The sequence below is a fragment of the Sphaeramia orbicularis genome, chromosome 17 (genome assembly GCF_902148855.1).
Source record: "Sphaeramia orbicularis chromosome 17, fSphaOr1.1, whole genome shotgun sequence".
NCBI lineage: Eukaryota > Metazoa > Chordata > Actinopteri > Kurtiformes > Apogonidae > Sphaeramia > Sphaeramia orbicularis.
The window spans coordinates 598,950-626,753 of NC_043973.1; the positions used below are offsets into that span (position 1 = coordinate 598,950).

Consider the following 27,804-nt stretch of genomic DNA (forward strand, 5'->3'; position numbering starts at 1 on the left):
CTGGAGCCTTTGGTGGGTCAGACTGGACCCTTTGGTGGGTCAGACTGGACCCTGTGGTGGGTCAGACTGGACCCTTTGGTGGGTCAGATTGGAGCCTTTGGTGGGTCAGACTGGACCCTTTGGTGGGTCAGACTGGACCCTGTGGTGGGTCAGACTGGACCCTTTGGTGGGTCAGGTTGGAGCCTTTGGCGGGTCAGACTGGACCCTTTGGTGGGTCAGACTGGAGCCTTTGGTGGGTCAGATTGGACCCTTTGGTGGGTCAGACTGGACCCTTTGGTGGGCCAGATTGGACCCTTTGGTGGGTCAGATTGGACCCTTTGGTGGGTCAGACTGGACCCTTTGGTGGGCCAGATTGGACCCATTGGTGGGTCAGACTGGACCCTTTGGTGGGTCAGACTGGACCCTCTGGTGGGCCAGATTTGGGCCCCGGGCCGCATGTTTGACACCTGTGCACTACAGGCTCAGCGTCGGGCTAAGCCTATTAATTGCCAGCTGGCTGACTGTACTGCTTGTACCCTGTAGATGTGCTTTCATGCTGACATTATGCTGCAGACGAAGATCAATTTAATGACTGAAATTACATCAGTTTTAAATGACAATGTAAAGAACAAGTGCCATTTATAGACACTGAACACTGTAATACATACATTTAAAATTAAAAACAAAATAGAATAACTTGAATATATGATATAACATGAATTGTGTCGGAACAACACAAATGTTTGTAACGTTGATTAGAGGTGTTAGAAAACATCAGCTCTGCAATATATTATGATATTTCATTTCACAATACTGTATCAATATGAAAAAAGTACTGTATGGATATTTTTAGGCATTTATTCAAATGCAGATATTGTGGAGGTTCATTTTTGTTTTTCTTTATTGTTTGTATCTTATTTATAATTTTTTAACACTGTTTTATTAAATAATGGTTCTTTGAAGAATCCTAAAAGCACTTTTTACTGTCTGAGGCAGATGGGAGTTCCTTTGTTGGAACTGAACTAAAATAATGTTCTGATGTTAGTTCCAAGGTTGTAATAGTTTTGGATTTTTCATTATAGTTTAATTTTATTTAGTTTTGACTTTTTTTCTTTAATTCAGTTCATTTTAATCGTTTTTAGAGCAGGTTTGATAGTTTTTATTACTTTTCATTTTTTTCTAAATGCTTAGTTGTAGTTTAGTTGTAGTTCAGTTGTAGTTCAGTTGTAGTTTAGTTTTAGTTCAGTTGTAGTTTAGTTGTAGTTTAGTTGTAGTTCAGTTGTAGTTCAGCTGTAGTTTAGTTTCAGTTGTAGTTTAGTTGTAGTTCAGTTGTAGTTTAGTTGTAGTTTAGTTGTAGTTCAGTTGTAGTTTAGTTGTAGTTTAGTTGTAGTTCAGTTGTAGTTCAGTTGTAGTTTAGTTGTAGTTCAGTTGTAGTTCAGTTGTAGTTTAGTTTCAGTTGTAGTTTAGTTGTAGTTCAGTTGTAGTTCAGTTGTAGTTTAGTTGTAGTTCAGTTGTAGTTTAGTTTCAGTTGTAGTTTAGTTGTAGTTCAGTTGTAGTTCAGTTGTAGTTTAATTGTAGTTCAGTTGTAGTTCAGTTTCAGTTCAGTTGTAGTTTAGTTGTAGTTCAGTTGTAGTTTAGTTTCAGTTGTAGTTTAGTTGTAGTTCAGTTGTAGTTTAGTTGTAGTTCAGTTGTAGTTCAGTTGTAGTTTAGTTTCAGTTGTAGTTTAGTTGTAGTTCAGTTGTAGTTCAGTTGTAGTTTAGTTGTAGTTGTAGTTTAGTTGTAGTTCAGTTGTAGTTCAGTTGTAGTTCAGTTGTAGTTTAGTTGTAGTTCAGTTGTAGTTCAGTTGTAGTTCAGTTGTAGTTTAGTTGTAGTTCAGTTGTAGTTCAGTTGTAGTTTAGTTGTAGTTCAGTTGTAGTTCAGTTGTAGTTTAGTTGTAGTTCAGTTGTAGTTCAGTTGTAGTTTAGTTGTAGTTCAGTTGTAGTTTAGTTGTAGTTCAGTTGTAGTTCAGTTGTAGTTCAGTGGTCTCTTTTCTCTTCTTCTCTGTGCTCCTATTCAAATCAATCCCAGACAGGACTCTGCTGCTTTAGTCTCCATGTTTCCAGGTAGAGTGGGGACCAGAAGACGACTGGAAACCACAAGTGAACACAAGTGACGGAGCAAAAAGTGTCGTATGGAGACAGCACAGAAAACTGAGAGAGACAAAGATATTGCTTCCATATCAATCCAACATCAACAAAAACAAAAACGAAGGGAATTTGATCCACAGTTTTTATCCATTTCAGTTAGTTTTATAAACACACAATACAGTTTCAGTTAGTTATGTTTTGTTTTCTTTTAATTATAGTTTTTATTTATTTCAGTTAATGAAAATGTTTTTACAATTCTAGTTTTCATCATTTCGTTAGTTTTCGTTAATGATAATAACCTTGGTCAGTTGTGAACTAATAGAATCTGAACATTTGAACAGGATCTGAAACTGGAATGTCTGTAAAACAGAATTTCAGTTTGAACATTTGGTGATAGAACATTAGATCCTGTTGGGATCAAATATAAATGTGTTTAGCGTTTGTGCAGATTTCTGCTGGAATTCAATTCTTCCAGGAAATAATTTATTTTTTAAAAAAGAAACAAACAAAAATTGCCTTTTTAACAGTATCATGATATATCGTATCGTGATCCTAGTATTGTGATTTGTATCATATCTCCAGATTCTTGCAGATACACAGCCCTAGTGCTGATCTATACAGATGTTGGTTTGGCGTTGCTTTGTCACTGCGTCTTTGAATGTAGAATAAATGCATTGCTGTTGAATTATGAAAGATTATTGGATAAAATAAGGAGAAAACATTGGTTGCATATTAAAACAGTAAATTTCATCAAACTATTGCATAACTAAAGCCCCTTTTCCACATCACTTCTGTTCTAGAATATTCTCCCTTTATTGTGTTCTGTCGTCTGTAAATGAAATGGTGGATCATGTGGTTCCACCTCTGGAACTCCTCTGGAGGGTTAGGGTTAGGAACAAACCCTGATAAAGGTGGAACCAGGATTCAGGAACACTATAGAAAAGGAACACCTGTGGATCCAACCACAGCTGAAATGTTTAATCAATTAGGCGAAAAATTCACAATTCATGATTAATCGACTCGAATTGATTGAAGGGAAATATTCTATTGCAGTTTTCCTGAACTGAAGCTTCTTTGTGCGTCACAATAAGCATCCGTGTGAAACACAACAGTGGAACCAATGTTTAACAGCAGAGAAATGAAGGAAACGAAGCTTTGATTCAGAACTGTGGTTGAATGAGTTTTTTTTTTTTTATCATTTTGAGTCAATTAATCATTTCAGCTCTAGTTCCAACCCAGGTGTGACGTTTTGATGACGTATTGTGTGTGCGACCCCCACGACGGGGGGATTTAAAAATGAGCGCAGGCCGTGTACAGGAAACAAACATATGAACACCACCAGACAGATGTGGAACTGGAGACACGCCCACATCCACCAGACCGATGTGGAACCGGGGACACGCCCACATCCACCAGACCGATGTGGAACCGGGGACACGCCCACATCCACCAGACCGATGTGGAACCGGGGACACGCCCACATCCACCAGCTGTTGGCACTTTGGGCAGAGAACTGTATCCATGAGAACTACTCTGGAGAGTATTTTTTTTATTGTTTTTTTTTTTTTTTCGTTTTCTTTTTAAATCCTTCAACTTTATTGAACAAAATGTAGACACACATTTTGAAGAATTACAGAAACTTTTTTTTTCCAGACTGAGCATCAATATCAACCTTATGCTGAAACAGTATTTGTAAAGAACATTATAAAACAAAAAAAAACAAAAAAAATTAAAATAAAATAAAGAACAAAAATAAAAGACAGAGGTCTATTCAGGTATCAATACATTTACATTTTCCAACACAGTCAAGGCTTGTTTGGTTTTTACATGTTTCAGTGTTTTGTTGAAGTTTGTTATTTCATTTCTATAAATTGAGAACAGCGGGTGGCTCTTCATAAATCTACATCTGTGGAGAAATTGTTTAGCAAAAATAATTGAAGTGTTGTACATAATTTATCGTTTTTTGTTTTCCATTCTAATTCTGAATTTGATGTCTTTATACTCCAGTTTGGGCGACTGAGTGTCCTTCTCAGATGTCCATTCTTGAAATGCCGTCCAAAATGTCCTGGTGTCTCAGTGTTCAGAAAACAGATGTTCTAAAGATTCAGTTTCACATTCACAGAAAACACAGTTTTACTCTGGAGAGGTCAGCAACACCACTATGCTTCAGAGTAAAAAAAATCTTTAATTTAACAGAATTTTCACTGTTTATTTGACAGATTTTTCCTGTATTTTCAAGATACAGGAAAATTTCAATGAAATGACAAAAACAGACTGTGATTTTACATGTCAAATGGAAAAGAACATGAAAAAACTGTAACTGTGAATAACCATAAAATTTCCATTTTTTTTTAAAAGAATGTTTTTTTTCACAGAAAAATACAGTTAAAATACATTTGCAAATGTATTGTAATTTCACAAATATTTCTTTTCTATTTATGAGATTAAACTGTTAATTTAAAGTTTACTACTGTAAAAAAAATAAATAAATAAATAAAATGAGATAAAATTACTGACAGTTAACAGTAACAGAAGTATTTGTTCTGTCAGTTGAACCAGACTTGTTTGTTCATTGACAAATATCTTGTGTAATTACAGGAGGTTTCACAACAACAATGTTGAATAAATGTATTTTTGTGAATGTATAACATGTATAAGCACTGATAAACTGTCCAAATACAGTTTTTATCAGTGGATTGGACAACTGAGTCTCATTGGAAATTATTTATATATATATTTATAGGGAATTGGATTGTTTTAATACATGTAAATATTCTTTATTAAACATTAAAAAACAAAAAAAAAGCAAAATCTCATGTAAAGTTAGGGCAAAAAACTGTATTTTAATGATGGAAAATGACTGTAGTTTTATGAGATGGTTATTTTCCGTTATTTTACAGTATTTTTTTTTTTGGCACCCCTGCTGCCGGAATATTACATTTTTTTAATGTTTTTTTTTTGTTTTTGTTTACAGTGTGGGGGTATTTCCGATGTGCAGGTTATATGTCACCCCATACGCTGCGACTCCGCCCCTTTGAAGGCAGGTCCGCTGTGTAAACGTCCACCTGTCTCACCTCTGTCACTTCTTTGTCTGTGGAAATCAGACAGTGGTGGAAAAAAGGTGAGATCACCATCAGACCTTTTTTCCAGGATCTGTGTAAAAGTATCTAAAGTAATTTGAGCGTCATGTTTGTAAAATTCACGCGGCCTGGCCAAAAAAACCCCTAAATTAAATCTTTAAATTTTTTTCTGTCCAGACTTAATTTTTGGACAAATAAATCTGCCTAGTGTCACTGGGTTTGTGTATGAAAATGGTTATGGGATGCATCCCAGTCAGGATCATGTTAATGTTGGCCATGCTGGCACAAAACAAATGTATCGGTTCAAGGAAAAGCAGGAGACGTGCATTCAGTTTCACCCAGTTACCATTCATTGATACTAGGGGCATTGTACACGTGGTGCCATTGTACGATAACATGATCAGTAGAAGTTGTCTGCCACCACTGTCCATTTGTAAACTACCATCTAATCCTGCATTGTGCAGGTAAGAATGAGATCCAACATGTGAGGCGTGAAGGGAAGAGCATGCATTAGTTTGTCCTGTCCAGCATGATTCCATTCAGCCAGCGGTGGTGAACTGCAGCCTTCACACTGGGTACGGTTCCATGATGTTTTTTAAATCCAATTTATTTTTCCAGAAGAAATTAATGCGGAACTAAAGTATTTTCTCTTCTGTTTCCATGGAAATGTTAAACCTGAATAAAGGTTTACATGAGAGACATTTAGTGGGTTCTGGCAGCCCTTCTGTTAGCTTAGCTTAGCCCTTCTGTTAGCTTAGCTTAGCCCTTCTGTTAGCTTAGCTTAGCCCTTCTGTTAGCTTAGCTTAGTCACTGCATTTCCATGGTCACATGTAGCCAGTTTTTTAAAGGTGATTTGTCGTCTTTTGTCAGTGATTTTGTCAAATCCGATTCTCTCTAATTATTTCTTCAGATCTGCGACTTACTGCACTCATACAATCTGTGGACTGTTGTGTTGACGGAAGTTGGAAAATCTTTTTGTTGAAGGGATGCATGCGCTAAATTAGCTTTGCTTTAGCGTTTTAGCTTTGCATTAGTTTTTATTTCCCAGATTTTCTTCCTGCAGTAAGTCACATGACCATGATCTGAGCCTCAGTTTGTGATCATATTGACCCCAGCGGACTGAAGGAATGATTAGGGAGAACTGAACTGACCCAAATCACTCCTAAAATACTACAGATCACCTCTAAAAGCCTGGCTACGTCTGAGCAGAGGAATGAAGCCATTATGCTAAGCTAGGCTAAGCTAAGCTAACGTTAGGGCTGCAGTTCAAACTGTTTGTCCCACTTGTGGAACTCATTAGTTCAGGACAAATGAATGAATCCAAAGCCAGTGTTGAACTGTTCCTTCAGGGTTTTCCAGGCTGGTAGATCCCATCAGAATATTCCACTGGAACGCTTTGGGAAGACTAGACTGCAGTGCAGATTCTTCCACCGGCGCAGAATGTGTGCGTCATCGCCACAGGACAAGACACTGAGCATGTGCAGAATGGAAGGAATAAAGTCCAAACGGAATAAAGGCTTTACATGTCCAGGAAGAATTTAGACCGCAGTTAAAAGAGGATTAAACCACTGACTTTAATCAGGTTTAAATTTAATCTGAACTGTTCTGTTTCAACTGGAATAAGGTGTTTACATGGACATCTGAAATAGGATCCAACCTGTAATCAGATTAAACCAGGAAGAACAGTTGTCATGGAAACCCCTGTCTGTCATCTTTTCCTTGAATGGTTTGATTATAGAACTGTATGACATGTTTAAGTTAAGGGGAAAAATTATATAATGTGATTTAAGGAATGAATCATGCGCTGTCCATGGTGCTGAATCTGAGATCCTTACACAGAACTGGTTCCGAATAAGCAGGTCCGAGAAAGTTTATTTGGAACCAGCATAGAACTGGACTTCTGAGGTCCGTTTCAGTTCAACGTAGCTGAAGAAAAGCGTGGAGCTGGGGGGTCCGTACTGCAGCGGGGTGTACCGGGTCACAGCGGTTTAGTGCAATGGTCTGCAAGACCAACTGGAGCCGGTGTTTGGAGCCTGGAGCCCGGCTTCCTGCAGGACATGACGAGGTGATGAGGGAGGTGGAGGTGGCACTAAGGAAGTCAAATAAAATGACATTCACCAGCATTAAAGACATAGAAACAGCAGAAGAGTGCACATGTGGATTCATTTAAGGCTCGGACCTGAAGGAGAACATTATTCAGAACTAGATCTGAGGTCCATGGAGAGGTGGCTTGGTCTGCCGGGTCACCGGTGTAGAGCCCAGTGGGGCTGGGAGGGCTTGATGTGGGAGGAGCAGGGCTTGGGTCTGAGTTCTGTAAACCAAACTGGTTCCATGATCCTTAAACGGAACTGGATCCGTAAACAGAACTGGATCCGTAAACAGAACTGGTTCCATGAACAGAACCAACTTCACGCTCCCACAAAGGAGATGTAAATAACCTAAAAAAAACAAAGAAGAGAAATCAGTGCAGTTTTAACATTATTCTGTCTTAGTTCATTATTTAAACGTGTGCATGACAGTTTACAGATCACAGTGGATCTACAAACAGTAACAGGCTGAATATTGGTATAATTCATACTTCTTTGAAGACATTTCAGGTTATTCACATTTTTTGTCTATAAATGTAAACATTTTTGTGTAATTTTATTTCTTTTACACTAAAACACAGAGGAGATTTTGCAGTTTTCATTATTTATAGTTTATTATAATAGTATTTTACTGGTCTGACCCACTTTAGATTGAATTGACCTAAAAGGATTTTAACATCATTAATATCTTCAATGCAATTTTTGCATTTCACAAATTCATCCTATCGGGGTCGGACTGGACCCTTTGGTGGGCTGGTCTTGGCCCACGGGCCGCATGTTTGACACCTGTGCTCTTGATTGTCAAAAAAGATGCGATTTATCTGAATTACTGATAAAAATGTTAAATATGTAAGAATTGAACAGTTACACTAACTAGCAGCATTGTACCTGTGGTGCTGTTGTACGATAGCGCCCTCCCATGGTGCAACAGCTGCATTGCACCCATACGCCCTCCTGTGCTACAACATTGGGACATCGATTGGACAAACACGCGTCGGACTCAGAAATGTCCTTTACAGTAGGATACAGTTGTTAATTCTTCGTTAATGAACCGTTTCCCAGATCTCCCTCCTCCTGAACCTGGTGGATTATCAGCACCTGATCATTAATGAGCACTACGTTTCCCCTGACCGGGCCTACGTCTGCAGCTGGACCATGATGCTGTCCTCGGTCCTCATGATTCCACTGAGGCTGCTGGACTGATGTGGTCCACACCAGGACCCTTCACACAGGTCAGTTAAGTACTAGTACTACTAATAACTAGTTTGAATGTGGATATATGAATATATGATTACTATATTACTATATAGGACAATATAGAACAGGGCTGTCAAACATGCGTTCTGCCAAAGGGTCCAGTTCAGCCCCTGGGATGTTTTTGCCAAGTGCAAAAACTCTACAGTCTTGAATTGAATTAAACAAAAAAAAAAAAAAAATTGCTTAAATTAAGGGAAAAAAAATCTTCAATTAAGTAAAAAAAAATCTTGAATGAACTTCAATTTTTTTTCTTTGTTTTAGTGCAAAAAATAACATTAAATTGTGAAAATCTTTCCATTTCCAAACTCTCCTGTACCAATAAAATGTGACTAACCTGAACAAATGTGTCCAACCTGAAATGTCTGTATTAAATTCAGTCCAGTTTGAACTCTTTTCTTCCTGTTCCTCAGTGTTTAGTGTCTTTGGAGATCTGATCCAGAATGCACATGGACTAATGAGAAGTGGAGGAAGAAGACTGAGAACATTACACTAAAATTTCTTTTTTAATTTAAATTTTTATTTTTTTCAGGGTTTTTTTTTTTTTTTGGATAGTTTATAAAAGTAGGTATTTTTATAATTTAATGGGTTTTTTTTTACACTGAAACAACGACAAAAATTGGGAGTTTTCATTATTTCTAGGTTATTCTGTTGTTATTTTTCTGGTTCACCCACTGCAGATCAGATTTAGCTGAATATGGAACTGAACTAAAATGAGTTTGACAGCCCTGATATGGAATATTATATGTATTTATACTGATATGTGTTTTTGTTTGTTTTTGTTTCTCTTGTTTGTTCTTTTTAGTTTTTATTTATATCTGGTATTTATATCTGGTAGGATAAGTTGTAAATGGGTATGATCGTATTAGTGTATATAGGAAAAAGGATGTGTGATACAGTTATACTATTATTATTATTCTATTAATATTCATACAAAATAATAATTGCGATACAGTGATCATAAGGAATGGAAATTGGGGGTAGGAGTACAGAAGTTTTTACTTCTTCCTACTCCTTTTCGAGCATGTATAATTTCATTGCATTTGTTTTATTTATCTTCTTATTATAACTATTATTAATACTATTATTTATTTATTTTTGTGGTTTATTTGCTTATCAATCATTTATGTACCAGTTCTTATATTTTATTGGTTGATTTTTGTTTTTATTTCACCGTCTACATGTTCAAAATGAAGATTTCATTCATTCATTCATTGTCATAAACGTGTGTAAACGTACTCACAGTGTCGTCTGTTTCCCAGTGTTTGTCTGCCCTTTGTCGTCCTGTTGAAGATTCAACTGACGGTGAACAAGATGGAACCACAGTGGAACTGAACACTTCTGCAGCAACGGCTTCATCTGACCTGGAACTGAGGTGACTATAGTTCTGGAGTTTTCATTCTAGTTTAGTTTGATTTAGTTTGGACTTTTTTTTTTTTTTAATTCAGATCGTTTTGATTCATTTTTAGAGCAGGTTTGATAGTTTTTATTCGTTTTCATTTTTTCTAAATGCTCAATTGTAGTTTATTTGTGGTTTAGTTTAGTTGTAGTTTAGTTTTAGTTTAGTTTAGTTGTAGTTTAGTTGTAGTTCAGTTGTAGTTCAGCTGTAGTTCAGTTGTAGTTCAGTTGTAGTTCAGTTGTAGTTCAGTTGTAGTTTAGTTGTAGTTCAGTTGTAGTTCAGTTGTAGTTTAGTTGTAGTTTAGTTGTAGTTCAGTTGTAGTTCAGTTGTAGTTTAGTTGTAGTTCAGTTGTAGTTCAGTTGTAGTTCAGTTGTAGTTTAGTTGTAGTTCAGTTGTAGTTCAGTTGTAGTTCAGTTGTAGTTTAGTTGTAGTTTAGTTTTAGTTTAGTTTAGTTGTAGTTTAGTTTTAGTTTAGTTTAGTTGTAGTTTAGTTGTAGTTCAGTTGTAGTTCAGTTGTAGTTCAGTTGTAGTTCAGTTGTAGTTCAGTTGTAGTTTAGTTGTAGTTCAGTTGTAGTTCAGTTGTAGTTCAGTTGTAGTTAGTTGTAGTTCAGTTGTAGTTCAGTTGTAGTTCAGTTGTAGTTTAGTTGTAGTTCAGTTGTAGTTCAGTTGTAGTTTAGTTGTAGTTTAGTTGTAGTTCAGTTGTAGTTCAGTGGTCTCTTTTCTCTTCTTCTCTGTGCTCCTATTCAAATCAATCCCAGACAGGACTCTGCTGCTTTAGTCTCCATGTTTCCAGGTAGAGTGGGGACCAGAAGACGACTGGAAACCACAAGTGAACACAAGTGACGGAGCAAAAAGTGTCGTATGGAGACAGCAGCTAAAATTGCTCGAGCAAAATAAATCAATTTCATATCAATCTGACATTGACAAAGACCAAAACTAAGGGAATTTTATCCATAATTTTTATCCGTTTTAGTTAGTTTTGCAAACACACAATACAGTTTCAGTTAATTATCATTTTTTTTCTTTTAATTACAGTTTTTATTTATTTCAGCTAATGAAAATGTTTGTTCAATTCTAGTTTTGGTCATTTCGTTAGTTTTCATTAACGATAATAACCCTGCTTTAGAACGGCCTTCCCCAGGACAGAAGTTCTGCAGAATCAGTCTCATCTTTTAAATCACTTCTTCAAACCCATTTTTACAGACTTGCCTTCATGTGATGTTGTCTCTTTTTAATGTTTTTAATGTTAAATATTTATTTTGACCCTGTTTTGGTGTTTCATTTACATTGACATACATGTTGTTGTATTCCATTCCTTCATTTTGCACTGATCTGACACCATCATGTTGTTATTTCTGTGCTCTAACACTACCATCCATTCAAAGTTAGTCCTGTTTTTGTGTTTGCTGTACTTATTTCTTTTATTTTGTTTTCTGTTTTTATTCTGCTTTCGTGCCCCTTTGCTTTGTCTGTCAAAGCACTTTAAAAATCAGTTTTTAAAGGTGCTATATAAATAAAGTCCTCCTTCTTCTTATTATTACTACTTCACAGTAAGGCTAATGTTCGGCTGTAAGAGTGGCCTAATTATCTGACTGTCCAAAGTCTTGTGTTGGATCCTTATTAAAAATGTGCGCTCCACCTCCACCCCCTCCTGGTCTGGTCTCCTCCTTCTTCAGGGTATATCCTCGCCAAATTCAGCCTTCTCCAAACTGCATTCCCTCATCAGAGAAAATTCAAACCCCTTCAACTGCTCTTAATCTCGTTAGCGTCACTAATGATGCTATTTAGTTTCAGGCTTCTTCACCAGTAAAATAACAGTATAATACACTATAAATAATGATAACTCCACTTTATTTTAGTGTGGAAAAATAACATTGAGTTCTGAAAATATTTACATATTCAAACTAAGTGCAATTTTAACAACATTATGCCTCAAACTTATTATTTATACATGTGCATTTTAGATCGGATCTACAAAAAAAAAAAAAGTATTGGCAGGCATTCTTTTGATAAAATTGCACTTCATTTTCTTTAGACATTTCAGGTTTTTTTTTTTTAAATATTTGTTCAGGTTATTCACATTTTACTGTTAAAGCAGTTTGTAAATGTAAATATTTTCATAATGTTATTTTTTTGCACTAAAATGAAAAAAAAAGACGAAAATTTAGAGTTTTCAATACTTACAGCCATAATGTTATATTATTATTTACACATTAAACTTAGATTAAAAAAAAATTTGGACTCATTATTTATAGGTTATTGTATTATTTTACTTGAGCTCACAATGCGTCTGTGTGTGGAACAAAGTCAAATGAGTTGAACATCCTTTACAGTTCATATCTGCAGTGTCATTTTTGAACTACTGCCTCTTGTGCCTCTCCAATGTATTGTCAAGAAAGGTTAAAAAAAAAAAAAAACAAAAAAAAAAACTAGAAAAGCACTCAGAGCACAGACCTCTGCCAAGGCAGATCAGCCCCCCCCAATTTTTTTTTTTTTTATTATTTGTTTCTTGTGCCAGTATCAACATTTCCTGAAAATTTCATCCAAATCCGTCCATAGTTTTTGAGCTATCTTGTTAAAAGACAAACACACAGAAAAGCTCCCATAAAAACATAACTATAATAATAAAATTCTGTGTTTCTAGTGTATGAACGTGAACATATTAGGGACCTTTGAAGACGGTGCTTAAACTCAGGTCTTATAACACTGGAGCGTTCTGACTGGTCAGTGTTTAGAACATCAGTTTAACGCTGTCACTGTAGTTGGATGTATTATGATGCAACATGACACAAATATGTTTTAAAAAGGTGTCAGTGGATACACAGTAGGGATGTAACGATTACCGGTATAATGATAAAACTACAGTAAAATTGCAGATGGTTAGTATTATCGTTTAAATTCTAATTCTCATGATAACCGTGTTTGATTACCACACTTTTCCAGAGAAAACACCTATGTAAAGATCTGCTTTTATGTCAAATATTTGAGTATAGTTTTAATTTATTACATTTAGATTTTCTATACCTAATATTTGAACCAATATTCACTTTTAAAGTCTGTGAAAAGGTTCGTTAAGCATCTGTGTGTTAATTATGCAATAAAGTATACACATTTTTCAAATCAAATTTTATATATTTTTTTTGTGTTTTCTGTCCTTTTATGTTTTTATAGTAGGTTAAAGTGAAAAAATAATAGACAGATGATCTAGATGAAGTTGTGCTGAAAAAACAGATCCCAAACATGGGTATAGTAAACATTTGTTTCTATAGTATATAAAGGCCAAATCAAAAGGACTGAAAAACAGCCTAAATAGACTCAGACCACTAAGGGTTAATATGTGAATGTTTCTGACACAGAAGGGACATTGGGACTGTTATTTTATTTGTTTTTTTTGCTTTTTTTTTTTTTTTAAATCCAACTTGGTTAAATTATTTCAGTGTGTGTATTAGTACTTTTTGAACATTTTGAGCACAATTTCAACAATACTGCGATAATAATAATAACCGTGATAATTTTGGTCCCAATAACCATGATGTGAAATGTTCGTGTGCTTCCATCCCTAACACAGCTTTAACACAGACGTACACATCAGCGTTCATTTCCATCAGTGTTTATTCAGTTGAGCTCAGACTTGTGGTCAGTACATGCTCCTGTCGGTGTGTGTTGACAGTGTCCTCAGTGTTGATTAAAAACCTCAGAAATCCGGTCATTTCTTCTGGAAGAATCCCATAATGGAAGCTTGTTTCGTTCCTTTGCTTGCGTTGCTCTTCTTCTGACTCTTCTTCTCCTCCTCTTTGTTACTAACTTTTGGAGGGGTGGGGGCTTTGGGTGTTTGCTTCGAGGTTTGAACGTCGTCTTCAGCTTCAGAGTAGGATTCACTCTCATATCCTTTCTCTGTGACTGTGGGGGGAAAGGAGAGAAATCAATGAAAAACAAAAACATACATGAAAGTGTTCCTGAGTGTGAGTTCCTCGTACCGATGCATCCTTCATCGTCCACAAAAGTCCGAGATTTAAGGACACGCCTCCGTTTCCTGACCTTCCCCCCAGTGCAGTCCTGCTGCAGAAGGAAACAAACAGTTTCTTTTCTCATTCAGTGATTTAAACAAACACGTCTGTTCATCAGGTCGACAGATGGAATAAGCTCTAAACAAAGGCACCTTTTCTCAGTAGAGTTACATTAGTGTGGACGGGCTTTCATTCACAGGGTTCTACAAGGTTCTACAGGGTTCTACAGGTTACACTGCAGACTTTTGAGGAAACTTAGAACACAGTCTAAGGCCCATTTCACTGCCTACATCACAGCCGTACTGGCAAACATTCAGGACAGACTCCTGGATATGTATCAAAGCCACAACACTTCCACAGACGCCCGCTGTCAACGAAATACGCACTTATGTCCAGGTCATGGAGGGGCCAATAGTTCCAAACACTGAGTGTAACACTGTTGAACACATTCATTTCTACTGCAGCTGATCTATCAACTCCAGCGCTAAGTTAATAACACATGGTCATCTGTCAAATAACTGAGTGCGTTTCCTGTATTAGCGGACATTCATGTTGTAAATTCACTTGTCTTTGGTTAGGGTTTGTACTCATTTATATCTTAAACAACTGTTACGTTAGCCCTGTGGTTAGCTAGTTAGACTGGTCCAGCTGTTCAGACTGAGCCAGTAGAAGCACAGGTTATGGAGTTTTTAAGGTAAGGTCACGTTAGTACAGACGTTATCAGTGGGTTTTATTTTAGTTGTTTTGTTGAACCTGGTGGTGTTTGGTTCAGTTTGTCAGCTGAGGTCATGTGATCATTACGAGGAGAGCTGCTGTAGAGCTGAGCTCGGATAAATAAAAGTTCATTAAAGTTATTATTCATGAGTTAAAGGAGGACAAACTTCTGTCAGCTGGCGTTTGTAAGATCCAACTCATCCTATACGGATACTGCTGAGTTTGCTAATGTTGAGTTTTTAATGAATTTAGCGTCCGTGCTAATGCTAGCATGCTAAGTTAGCCTGCATGCTATCCTGTGGTTAATGCCTTATTGTGTGTGTGCTAATGCTATCATGCTAAGTTAGCCTGCATGCTATCCTGTGGTTAATGCCTTATGTGTGTGCTAATGCTAACATGCTGTGGAGCTCCTACCTCTAATTACTAAACTGTTTTTTTTCTACACGTTCATCTGTTCTGTTTAACTTCAGTGTTTGTGCCTGTTACTGTAGAACACTGAAGTGTGAGCTCTTACCTGTGGACGTGCAGCAGACTCCGCCTCCTTTTCGGGGCTCTTTGATGCTTGTCGTGTGTCCGTCTGCTGTGGAGAATCTGGAATGACTGGACACAACGACAGCCACTTAGCATCCTTCACAACATGACCACTTCACTGCGAACAGATTTCATGTTGGTTGTTGAACCACTTCTTCATCGGTGACAGTTTGAAGCTGAAGTCAGTTTTTTTTACCGTCTTCGTCGCTGCTGTCTGGTTCAGGTCTCTTAATCCTTCGCCTCTTTTTCTTCTCCATTCTTTCCTCCTCACTGTCAGAGTCCTGGATTCGCTTAGTTTTACTGGAAGAAAAGACAGAATTTTAGTTGAAAATATCATCAGTTTCCATTTAAACCCTGTTCAGTGTTCTCCAGGTGAACACTTCCTGTACGCCGATGACGTTGTGCATCACATGTTACATCACTACCAAGTTACAATGTAATATTGAGTACATTTTTCCACTGTGTGCTGCTTGTGTTGTTTTTGGCTTTCCCGTTCTAGAGGATGGTCTTTTTGGCCGTGGTTAAGGCTGTTAGGAGTGGTTTGATGTTTGATGGGAGTAATTTTTAGGGATGTCCCGATCTGGATTTTTTTGTTTCCAATCCCAGCCGATTTTTTTACTTCCACCAGGAGGTACTGTGATCACTTTGCTTTGTTTGTTTGTTAGCAGGATAAGTCAAAAAGTCATGGACAGATTTTCATGAAATTTTCAGGAAATGTTGATACTGGCACAAGGAAGAAATGATTACATTTTAGTGGTGATGGGGGGGGCGACAGATCTGTCTTGGTGGAGGTCTGCACTTTCCGAGTGCTTTTCTTGTTTTAGGATTAGTTTTGCCGATACCGATCTGATACCAACTTTTTACAGTTCCTTTGTCTTCTCTTTCATTTTTTTCTCACTCACTCACACACACACACACACACACACTCCAATATATAATGATGAATATGTAATTAACTTGTGTTTTTGTTTTGTCTTATTTGTCGTCACGTCTTTCACAAGTTTTATGTACTACATCACTTAAAAAAAAAGTTACAATGCAATATTTTTTAAATTTTATGCGGAAAAAATGCGAGGATAGTAAAATCATGCAAGCCCCATATATTTTGTGCATTTTGTGTGGAAATATGCTATTACTGTGGAGAATATGCACCCTTTTGGAAAAAATGAAGATCCCCTCGCATAATGTGCGCTGTTTGCTTGATTATGCATTAAATTATGTGATTGCATAATCGTCTTTTCTTGGAGGAACTGATGATATTGTTCAAGTGGTTCAGGAAATATGAGTCCTCACTTTCACACATGGACTGAACCCTGTTACCCATCATCTCTACATCATTAAAACAAGATCTCAGCCAAAAATAAATGCAACTATACATGGAAAATAAATGCTGTAAATGTGCTTAAGCTTATCAAGGTGATGCCACAACAAACAGAAAAATATTAGGGTGCAGAACTTATTTTTTGGTCAGACTATGTGTTATTAGGGCTGTGTATCGGCAAGAATCTGGCAATACGATACAAATCACAATATTAGAATCACAATATGATATATCACGATATATCATGATACTGTTAAAAAGGCAATTTTTTGTTTGTTTCTTTTTTGAAAATTATTTCCTTGAAGAATTAAATTACACCAGAAATATGCACAAATACTAAATAATTTTTCTTTTCAGAACAGGATCTAATGTTATATCACAAAATTTTCCTATGTTAAAGTTTAAATTCTGTTTCACAGACATTCCAGTTTCAGATCCTGTTCAAATGTTCATATTCTATTAGTTCACAACCAACATCAGAACAGGATTTTTGAGCAATCCCAACAAAGGAACGAACATTATTTAACAAAAAAGTGTTAAATAATAATAAATAAAATATGAACAAAAAAGAAAAACAAAAAAACCTAAATGAACCTCCACCATATCTGCATTTGAATAAACACCTAAAAATATCGATACAGTACTTTTTAATATCGATACAGTATTGTGAAATGAAATATTGAGATATATTGCAGAACTGATATTTCCTTACAGCCCTATGTGTTATACATCTTTATTTTGGAATAGTACAGAGATAACAGTAAATCTCTCCCAGATCTGGTCAGGACTCAGACTGGCAGGTTTCGGTTCAGCTCTGGTCCTCTGGAAGCCTCACCTCCTGGAGTCTGCCTTCACATCCTTCGGTGACTCGACTGCTGCAGCTTCCTGTTTCTCTGCCGTCTTTGAACTTGAATGTTGCTGCTGTTTTGTTGAAGCAGGTGGGATGGGTTCTTCCTCTTTTACAGGTTTGTCGGGTTTTTCTGAAGGAGTGAGAAAGAGGCAGAAAACACATTCACGTCATGTCCTCTGAGGTGGAAAGAGCCTGTGGGAGGACAGAGTCAGTTTACACTCAGGCTGTTTTGTGTTTAAGACACTTCACCAAACACAAACAGGCCTCATTTGGGTGTGTTAAGTGTCAACACGACAGATTAGACTTGCACCGATTACAATATTTTGGGCCTAAACCCGATTTCCGATTTGCATGGTGTTTGGACGGCCGATACTGATCTCATTTTTTCCAAACACAACACACAAGACATTTTCATGTAACTTTCCCATAGGGATGGAATGATGTGAAAATTTCATATCACAGTTATTGTGACCAAAATTATCACGGTTATTATTATTATCGCAGTATTGTTGAAATTGTGCTCAAAATGTTCAAAAAGTACTGATACACACACTGAAATAATTTAACCAAGTTGTATTTTGGGGAAAAAAAATAAATAATAAAAAAAAAATAAAATAAAAAAAAAAAAAATATATATATATATATTTTTTTTTTAACACGTAAACATCAAACACACAAATGTGCATTAAAGCTGCTGGAGACTTTCACTGACCAATTTTTCATCAGGTCTGTCCATCCTCAGTCATATCCTCAGTATCATGAATCTGTTCGTCTGTCTGTCATTACTCACCTGAATCTCTTGCATTACTGTGAACAGTTTCTTAGTGCCATCCACCACAAACAAAACCCATGGGTTTACATTCAGACTGGGAGGTCACTCGGGCACCTTTGGAATTTTTTGTCGCGACGTGCATTGTGGGAAACGGAGGCTCGTGCTGCTGCAGGTGGCTGGGGGGTTTGCGCAGCGCGAGCCTCTGTTTCCCACAATGCACATTGCAATAAAAAATTCTGAGGGGCAAGAGTGGGCAGTGCCCCCTAAAACAAACGTCCTGCCCATTCAAATGAAAGTTTCCAAAGGGAAAGAAAAGGAAAAGGAGGTGCACAACAGTGAGAGACTTAGAGGAATTAGTAAAGTGTCTTAAGTTTCACTTTGTGCGTACGGTGTGCACGTAGTCAGTGTGAGGTACAAACGGCACAGAACCCCCCCCGCAGTGTATAGGCTATGTTATAGATTATTTATGATGGGATGACCTTAGAAGACATCAGCTCATCAGTCACTTGAGATAAATGTTATGCAAATCACAATTCAGTTCAACCGACCGACCAACCGATAGATTTTATTTTGAACATACGTAGCCAATAGAAATGACCAATTTAAACAGAATACTCACTCGTTGTTTGATTCCCAAAGAAGTTCATCATGGGGTTGGCCTTCGCCGCTGGCTTGCTTTTGGGAGCATCAACCTAAAATTAAAAAAAAAAACCCACAAAAGTAAGTAGAAAACTTCAACATCCATCAGTAACATAATTCATTTATTTAAGAGCTGGTCCCAGATGGTCCCATCCATCTGAATGTCGTGGTAAATTAAAAAAAAAGGTGTAAATTGTCTAAACGTCAGTGAAAATTAATGCACTTTTACAAAACAATCTACATCCTAAAATCCTATCAATAAACTTCCTGAATCCTCTTTCATCTCTCCTCAGACACAAAGGCGTACCACAGGTGGATCTGCTTTGACCTCTGCGCTGCCGTCATGGTTCTTCTGAGCGGGTTTATTTGAAAACATTCCCATGATGCCTTTGGGCGCCTTGGTGGAGGGCTTGGAGGTCAGGCTGGTGTCACCGTTGGTGGTTGGTTTTTTGTTTTCGTGGTGTGATGTAGAAATCTGCTGCTGTTCTCTGACCTGCTGCAGCTCCAAAGACGACATGGGGACGGCACTGGGGCAGCGGATGGCACTGTATCTGAAAACACACACACACACACACATCTTGTTGTATCCTTTTCAACATGTCTATCTTTGTTTTTATATATTTTATGCCTCCACTGCCCTCTGCAGAGCATCTACTGACACAGAGTCCACAGGGGCTCTCTCTCTCATCCTGTCTCTCTCTCTCTCTCTCTTATACTGTCTCTCTCTCTCTCTCATCCTGTTTCTCATACATCATACAGTTTCTCTCTGACAGTTTGCACAATTACTCAGATGTGGCACATTTATGTAAATATATATTTTTCTCTTAGTAACAGTAGTTCATATTTTTTTGCTCTTTTTCTCTTGCATGCCATTTTTAAATGACACTTTGTTTTGGTTGTTGTAATTTTCTAGTTAAATTATTCTATTTCAGTTTTTATACTTACGAGGGCCGTTCAATAAGTTCATGGCCTCACCCAGAACAGAACAACACAGACTGATAATTTATATTTTATTTTTCAACATAATCTCCATTTACAGCAATGCACTTGGTCCATCGATGTTCAAGCATCACTATCCCGTCACAAAAGAATGTAACATCCTGTATTATAACAACCAGTATTTCTGGGTGAGGCCATGAACTTATTGAACAGCCCTCGTATCTTAAATTCTTGTTCGTTCACTGTGGACGGCAGAGTAAGATTTTCATTGTACAGGGAAACCTGTTTATGCACTTAACACATGACAATAAATGCTTTAAACCTTGCACGACATGTTCATTGTCTTGTATTTTATTCTTTTAGTTTGGTTTTTCCCCTGTAAGTCGCTTTGGAAAAAAGCGTCTGCCAAATGCATAAATGCAAGTGTAATGTAAACATCATTTTGTTGCATCTTTAATGGATCATTTTCCACAAACAACCATCAGGTTTCTTCAACTTTAATAGAGGCTTAAAACCTGGAAGAAATATTGATATATTTACTGTGATAATTATCAATATCTTTAATTATGATGATATTTGGCAATATTCTGCTCTATGTAAAAGTTGAGTGTTTTGTAAAAAAATAAATAAAAAACAACAAGAACAAGATAAATTCATCATAACAGACAACATCTTTTGTTTTCAGTAGAAACCATCCTCTGTCGTGCTGTGATGACAGGTTGATTTAATAAAGCTTGTAAACTGAATCTGTTCTCAACAGCCTTAAACCTGATGGTCAAAGGCGTTGTCGTGGGCGTCAGTACATCCACATACCTGCTGCAGGTTTTCAGGTTCTCTCTGACGGCGTCGTAGTCCACGCTGTAGAGGGGGCCGCTGTCTTTGAGCAAAGCCTTTTGGACGCTGTACACATGAACGCTGACCACCAGGTTCATCTTGGATTTGAAATCTGTAAAAAAAAAAAACACCTGAGCTTACACTTCCAGGTTCCTCCTCTGTCTCTCCACAGATTCATTTGGACTACAGACAGACATGGGCGTTGGTGAACTGTGAAAACATCCACACACCTTCCAGCTGCTCCTCTCTGACCACTGACACCTTGTGACTCTGAAAGGATGCAGAGGACGAATCAAATCAGAACAGTAGAACTTAAACACCATAGGACTGCTCAACATTTGTGCTGTTTCTCACCGTTTGGCCGTTGTCCACAAACTTCCCTGACACCAGGTAGGTGGCATGGAGTTGAGCTCCACTCTCCTTCCTCTTGTGGTCTAGGTAATGGTAGAGCATTCTGAAAACAACAAAAGCTTCACGGTTGGGTTGGAAATGTGTGCTTTTATGGTTGAGCAGTGACCTGACCTGAATTAGATTCAGTATTAACAATTTAAAATGATCTCCATGTCAAGAAAAAGGCTATTCAATTAAATATGTTGCTGCTGACAACTTTTTCCAACAACCTCCTGTAAGATAAAATATTCATACTAACCTTTCAATTAGTTCTATATTCACTTAACATGAAAAAGTCATTTCATAAAAAAAGAAGCAAATATTTCTCAAAAACAGATAAATTATCAAATCGGACATTTTTTTTCTCCGTTATTGTAGGACAAAAAAAAAAAAGAATATATTTCATGTTGTTAACCACTCAGTTAAAACAGCAACACATTTAACTTTTACATATTGGAATACATGTTGGTAAAGATCAGGGATGCAAGAAATTATTATATATTGCTATATATTTTCAAGACGTTCAGTTATAACTTCCATCTTGTAACCAGGGATGTAATGATTACCACAGTAAAACTGCCAATGGTTAGTATTACCGTTTAAACTCTAATTATCATGATAACTGTGTTTGATTACCGCACTTTTAAGGGAAAAAACGCCGATGTAAAGATCTGCTTTTATGTCAAATATTTGAGTATAGTTTTAATTTATTACAACTTTAATTGTATATACCTAACACCTGGAACCAATATACACTCTGAAAGTCTTTGAAAAGGTTTGTTAAGCATCTGTGTGTTATTTATGCAATAAATTATATACATTTTTCAAATTTGATTTTATATTTTTTTGTGCGTTTTCTGGCCTTTTATGTTTTTATAGTAGGTTAAAGTGAAAAAATAATAGACAGATGATATAGATGAAGTTGTGCTGAAAAAACAGATCCCAAACATGGGTATAGTAAACATTTGTTTATATAGTATATAAAGCAGGGCTCGTGACTGCGACTGAATTACGGTCGCATGCGCCTGAGAATTTCGGTAGTGCGACTGTTTTTGAGATTACGATCGCACGGTGCGCCAATAAAAAAAATGAGCGAAAATTAATACGTGCGCCTAGAATAATGGCTGCAGAAGTAACTCGTCAGCTGAAAATAAACAAGCTCCACGCCCCGCTGACTGAAGCGGAAAATCTAGTCCCCGCCCCCTCGCGTGTGCATCTCTGCGGATGGTCCAACACTGCATGACTTCGATGCACTGCCAGCGGTCAGGAAGTACCTACACTCTGGCACCAGGTCAAGGAGGCCTGACTTCAGGCGTGGTGTAGACCACAGTGACTAAGGGCCTTTAGGCCATGAAATAAAAAAGTTGGTTGTTGCAAATAATGGTGTGATTCGTCTTTCTTCTCCAAGAACCAACTAAAGTATATACCACACATTGACAATTGTTTTGCACCTGTGTCAATGTAAGCTTTTTCTTTCATACTCTATTCAAATACTTTATTCTAGGTTGTTAACATTGCTTAAATACATATAGGAATATTACTTGGTATGGCCAAGAGTTTTGCTTGTTCTCCAAATTTTTTATATAATAGTGGTGCGCCTAGATTTTAGCCTGTGCTCCTAACTTTTTAGGGTTAGGAGCACAGTGCTCCTAGGTCAAAAAGTTAATTTTGAGCCCTGTAAAGGCAAAATCAAAAAGACTGAAAAATGGACAAAATAGGCTCAGACCACTAAGGGTTAATATTTGAATGTTTCTGACACAGAAGGGACATTGTGCCTATTATTTTATTTGGTTGTTTTTATTTTAAATACAACTTGGTTAAATTATTTCAGTGTGTGTATTAGTACTTTTTGAACATTTTGAGCACAATTTCAATAATACCGCGATAATAATGATAACTGTGATAATTTTATTCACAATAACAGTGACATGACGTTTTCATATCTTTACATCCCTACTTGTAACTAAAATGAAATGAAATAAAATTGTGTGGAACCTTCAGAGATAGCTGTAGATCTGAATGATCAATGTTTAAGTATCCAACCTTCCACAGATAAACAGAATAGTTAGTACAATATCAGTTGTCAGATGTGGTTTAAACTTTTCAGATAAAATAGTGCAACAACTTTGAGTATTTAATGAGCTGGTTCACATTAAAAAAAAAAAAAAAAAAGAACTTATACGGAAAAAGGTAGATGTGAGGTAAAGTTATTCCCAGTGAACATCTGAATTATATGGGGTAACAAAAAACATTGATCTATAGACGCAGTTGTCTGAAAGGTAATTAAGTCCATAATAACAGGGAAAGATGACTTCAAACACACAATAAATAAGGCCAAAAATAACTTCAGGTTCGCCCGATTTTTAATTTTAATGTGATTAGAGGCACTTAATCACTGTCAAGATTATTTTCTGGTTTATAATTCATGTGGAAGTTTACCATCATGCACTGAGAACATTATAATATTACACTGAATGCAACAATAAAATGTGTGCACAATAAAAAAAACAGTATGTTGAAATGATGAAAAATGGTTTAATACAGATTTAGGAGTTATATTCTACATTTATGACTCATTTTGGAATTGACAAGTCACAGGGACACAACATCACAGTGCCACAGGAATAATCTAAACATAAAATATGTAAAAGTACTCACTGTTTTGCTGTGTTCACATGTACTCCAAGAGTGAGACTCAGCCACTTATAAGTTACCTGTTAAATAGAAAAAGCAACGGAAAAATTGGACTTTCAACACTTTGTTTTCACTGTGAATGTGGGTAATAGGATCTTATTAACCCATAAAGACCCAAACATCCACCGTCTACTGATCCACTAATCCTATCAATCCATGTCAATAATTGGTGTAAAATACAGTTCTTCATCTTTTCGTGGTCATCAGATATGACCCATTTGGATGTTCAGAGGCTTTGTAGTTACCATGGAAACACTGTCATCTTCTACAACATCAATTCCCCAGTCAAACCCATGGAGTTGGATCAGTGACAGTGGATGGACACACTGGGTTTATGTTCAGTTAATGACAGATTTTACTGAAAAAGTCACTTTTTCCTCAGTTTTTTTCTGTTTTGATATAATAACCTTTGAATTTTTATGAACAACTACATGATCAGTGAATTAAACACAGGAAAATACAGGATTTTCAATGAAAACAGGTGAAATGCAGAGGATAATACAATAATAAATGGTGATAAATCATTTAGGAAAGGTTAAATGGACAGAAGAATTTTTCTGGGAACTGCCAAAAATATCACACTGGGTCTTTCTGGGTTAAAATACAATACGGTTCAGTATCTGAACTACCTGTTAGTTTGTCAGACAAACGTATTACAATGTACAGCAAGGGTCTCAAACATGCGGCCAAATGCGTCCCCCCAAAGGTTCCAGTCCGACCCCTGGGATGAATTTACAAAGTGCAAAAATTCCACAGTCCAGGCTGTGGAACTCATTTTAGTTCAGGTTCCACATCCAGACCAATCTGATCTACAGTCAAATAATAACAGCAGAAGAACCCACACCAAAGAATGACTGCAGATTTACTACTGGGTTTGATGGGAAAAAAATATTACACTATACCTATAAATAATGACAACTTCAAATTTTTGTCTTGGTTTTAGTGCAAAAAATAACATTAAATTATGAAAATACTTACATTTTCAAACTATCCTGTAACAATAAAATGCAAATAACCTGAACAAATATGAACAACCTGAAATGTCTAAAGAAAATTAAGCACAATTTTAAGAATTTTCTGCCTGTTCCTCAGTGTTTAGTGTCTTTGTGGCAGATACTTTAGGGCAAAAATAGGGCTGACAAGCCACGGCAGGACCCACAAAAACTGAAGTCAAGGTCGTCATCAAGACTGATGGACGAATAACAGTGTCTTTGTAGATTCAATCCATAATGCACATGTAGAAATGATAAATTGAGGCAGAATATTTTTAATATTGCACTTATTTTTCTTAAGAAATTTCATTTTTTTCAGGTTATTCACATCTTTTTTGTTTGGATAGTTTATAAAAGGAAGTATTTTCATAATTCAATGGGGTTTTTTTGCACTAAAACAAAGACAAAAATTTGCAGTTGTCATTATTTATAGGTTATTCTGTTATTATTTTACTGGTCTAGCCCACTGCAGATCAAATCGGACTGAATGTGGAACCTGAAAGAAAATGAGTTTGAGAGCCCTGGTCTACAGTTAGTGAACTATGCTAGCTGTACTAGGGGTTACGATGAGCCCAAACGGACTGTTCAGTGTTCACTTCTGTCACTTAACTCCATTACCTGGATTACTGAAATGGCAGGAGCTAGTTAAGCTACAGACATTACTTATGTTGAAGGCCAAAAGTGAAGTACAACCAGCTAAATTACAAAAACAAATGTTTGTCTTCACATCAGAGAATGAAGAGCATAGAAGGAAAGGTCAGTTCAAGCACCAGTGTGCACAGACGACTGTGAAGCACATGTGGTGGGGGTTAAACTCTGGAATTCTCTTTATAATGAGCTGAAGGACTGTAAAAACATATTCCTACTGAAAAAAGTGTATAAAGACAGAACAATGAGATTATATGAACAGTTATAAGTTTCTACATTTTGCTTCGTATTTGTTTTGTATCTTGTGATATATTTATTTGCTTATTTTGGTCTGGTGTCGTAACTGTTTTGCATAATTTCATCAGGTATATATTTACCTGTGTTTTGTACTTCCTAGACATGTAGTTTCGCACTTGGTTTTGCATTCATTTTGTTTTATCTTTGGATGTATTTTGTTTGGGTTGTCTGACTTTATACACTATGATTTTATTAGAGCTGAAACAATTAATCGATTAGGTGCTTGAAACAAATACAAAAATTCACAATTTGATGAATCGACTCGAATTGATTGAAGGGAAATATTCTATTGCAGTTTTCCTGAAATGAAGCTTCTTTGTGCGTCACGATAAGTGTCCGTGTGAAACACAACAGTGGAACCAATGTTTAACAGCAGAGAAATGAAGGAAACAAAGGTTTGATTCAGGAGAACTGTGGTTGAATGATTTTATTGGGTCACTTTGAGTCAATTAATCGTTTCAGCTCTAGATTTTATAGTTGTGTATAGTTAACCATTAAGGCTATTATTATTTAGAAGGAGGCTGGAAATATAAGATTTTCTTCATCGTGCTCCTTTTCAAGCATGGGTGTGTACATGTTTGATCACCTGATGATTATTGGACGTCTGCTGATGAAATGCACAACAATGAACGAAACAGATGAAATGATAAACATTAAAAAAACAAATCACTCCATTTATTGACATAAATGTAACCTGTTTGTCTTTTTGCAGTCACTGTTCCAGTCGGTGGTAGCTGGTGTTGTGCCAAATTCTACTCCCTGCTGAAAACTGACTCCCCCCTTCCTAAGTCAGCCATGAAGAGGACAATGTGCACCAAATTCACCCTGTCACAATCTGCTCAGAAATGCTCCCTACTCACCCTGACACATTAATTTTACTCCTTTCTGACTGTAGGGTATGAAATTAATAGTGAATTATTCAACCTCTTAACACCCTCATAGCTGTGTAGCGATTAATTCATAAATAACATTGTAAGATATTGCAGTTATGTTTTTTTTATCTGTTTAATGTGCAAACTGTAACGGATATACAATTTACAAACGTTAAATCTTAGATACACAACACACAAAATATATAACAATAAAAACAGATACCGCCGAAAAGGGCAGCAGTTTTCGACAGGGAGCAGAATTCGGCACAACAGCTGTTAGCTAGCAGCATCTGAAGCTCTACGTGTTTGACATCAACCACAAAGCCTCAGTTTAGTTCCATTTTTAGCCGAATTGCTCAAAACCCGCAAATAACTCAGTCTAATCCAAACGGACGCATTACCCTCACACATTAAAGGTCTTCCAACACAGTTCAACCGGTGGATTCAAGACTGTTAGCGGCATCATATTCCACAGAACACCGTAACTGACCGGAAGTGGGACGTCTACTAAAACACTTACTATCTTGTTGTGGTCGTTGACGTATTCGTCGATATTATCCAGATAAAGTTCATCCATATTTTTGATTTATTCCACAATGCGTCAGCGGCTTCTTGGGGAGAATAATTTTTGACTGCGCGGGAAGGTAGTTTATTTACTTCCTGTCAGACGTCACGTGTGTGTTCTTGTTTCCGGTGGCAGGAGTGTCCGCCCTCTTCAGGCCGGAGGTGGAAACTACAACTGCACTATAAACAGTGGAGCAGCTGCAGGTCCTGGTGCAGTTGGAACACATTCACATGTGGATGTTCTAACCATCAACGAAATTAATCTGAATGCAAAATTACAAAAGTCTAGTTCCTTAATGATAATAAAAAAATTAAAAAAAAAAAAAAAAAAAAAAATATATATATATATATATATATATAATGTATGTATATTAGGCCTGTAACAGCACACAAAATTTTCGGTTCGGTACGTTTTCGGTTTTCAAAGCCACAGTTCAGTATTTTTCGGTTCGGTATGGAGAGAAAGAAAACCCCTCAAAATGTCTTTAATGCATTTATTAATTTTTTAATATTTTTCCCAAAATTTTTGGAGACAATAGAATATAGAAAAACAGGACTAATATAATTCTGCTGCTACAGATCAAATAGAAAATAAAATAAATTATTAATATTACTAAATGTATTTTAAACATTAGTATTGCACTTTTCCCTGAAAGGGAGTTTTGAACAAACAACCCAAATCTAATCACAGTTCTGTCAGTTCACATTCTGCTTTAAAATAACAAAAAAAAAATCCACATGAAGTGCAACATTAAGAAGAGGACAAACTTATATTCTCTTTTAACAAGCTGAAGAGCTACACTGACAACAAAATTA

The 27,804-nt window shown here is 36.6% G+C and overlaps 2 protein-coding genes across 3 annotated transcripts in view; one reads left to right on the forward strand and one right to left on the reverse strand.

Moving 5' to 3' along the window:
- The window catches only part of LOC115437017 (E3 ubiquitin-protein ligase TRIM39-like), a 760,370-nt gene that overhangs the window by 467,392 nt on the left and 265,174 nt on the right, over positions 1–27,804 (forward strand). The window lies entirely within an intron of this gene.
- On the reverse strand, positions 13,401–27,095 carry LOC115437020 (DNA polymerase delta subunit 3-like). 2 transcript variants are annotated; one of them, XM_030160085.1, is made up of 12 exons: positions 26,945–27,095; positions 23,580–23,635; positions 20,886–20,985; positions 20,762–20,801; positions 20,511–20,643; positions 19,066–19,309; positions 18,739–18,811; positions 17,333–17,477; positions 15,373–15,476; positions 15,160–15,245; positions 13,902–13,980; positions 13,401–13,824 (listed from the first exon to the last, which is right to left on the reverse strand). In XM_030160085.1, the coding sequence occupies exons 1-12, from the start codon at positions 26,999–27,001 to the stop codon at positions 13,631–13,633; spliced, it is 1,311 nt and encodes a 436-aa protein (XP_030015945.1). In that variant the 5' UTR covers positions 27,002–27,095; the 3' UTR covers positions 13,401–13,630. The 2 variants fall into 2 exon arrangements, with proteins under 2 accessions (XP_030015945.1, XP_030015944.1); XM_030160084.1 differs by having other exon boundaries at positions 13,404–13,824; positions 13,902–13,983.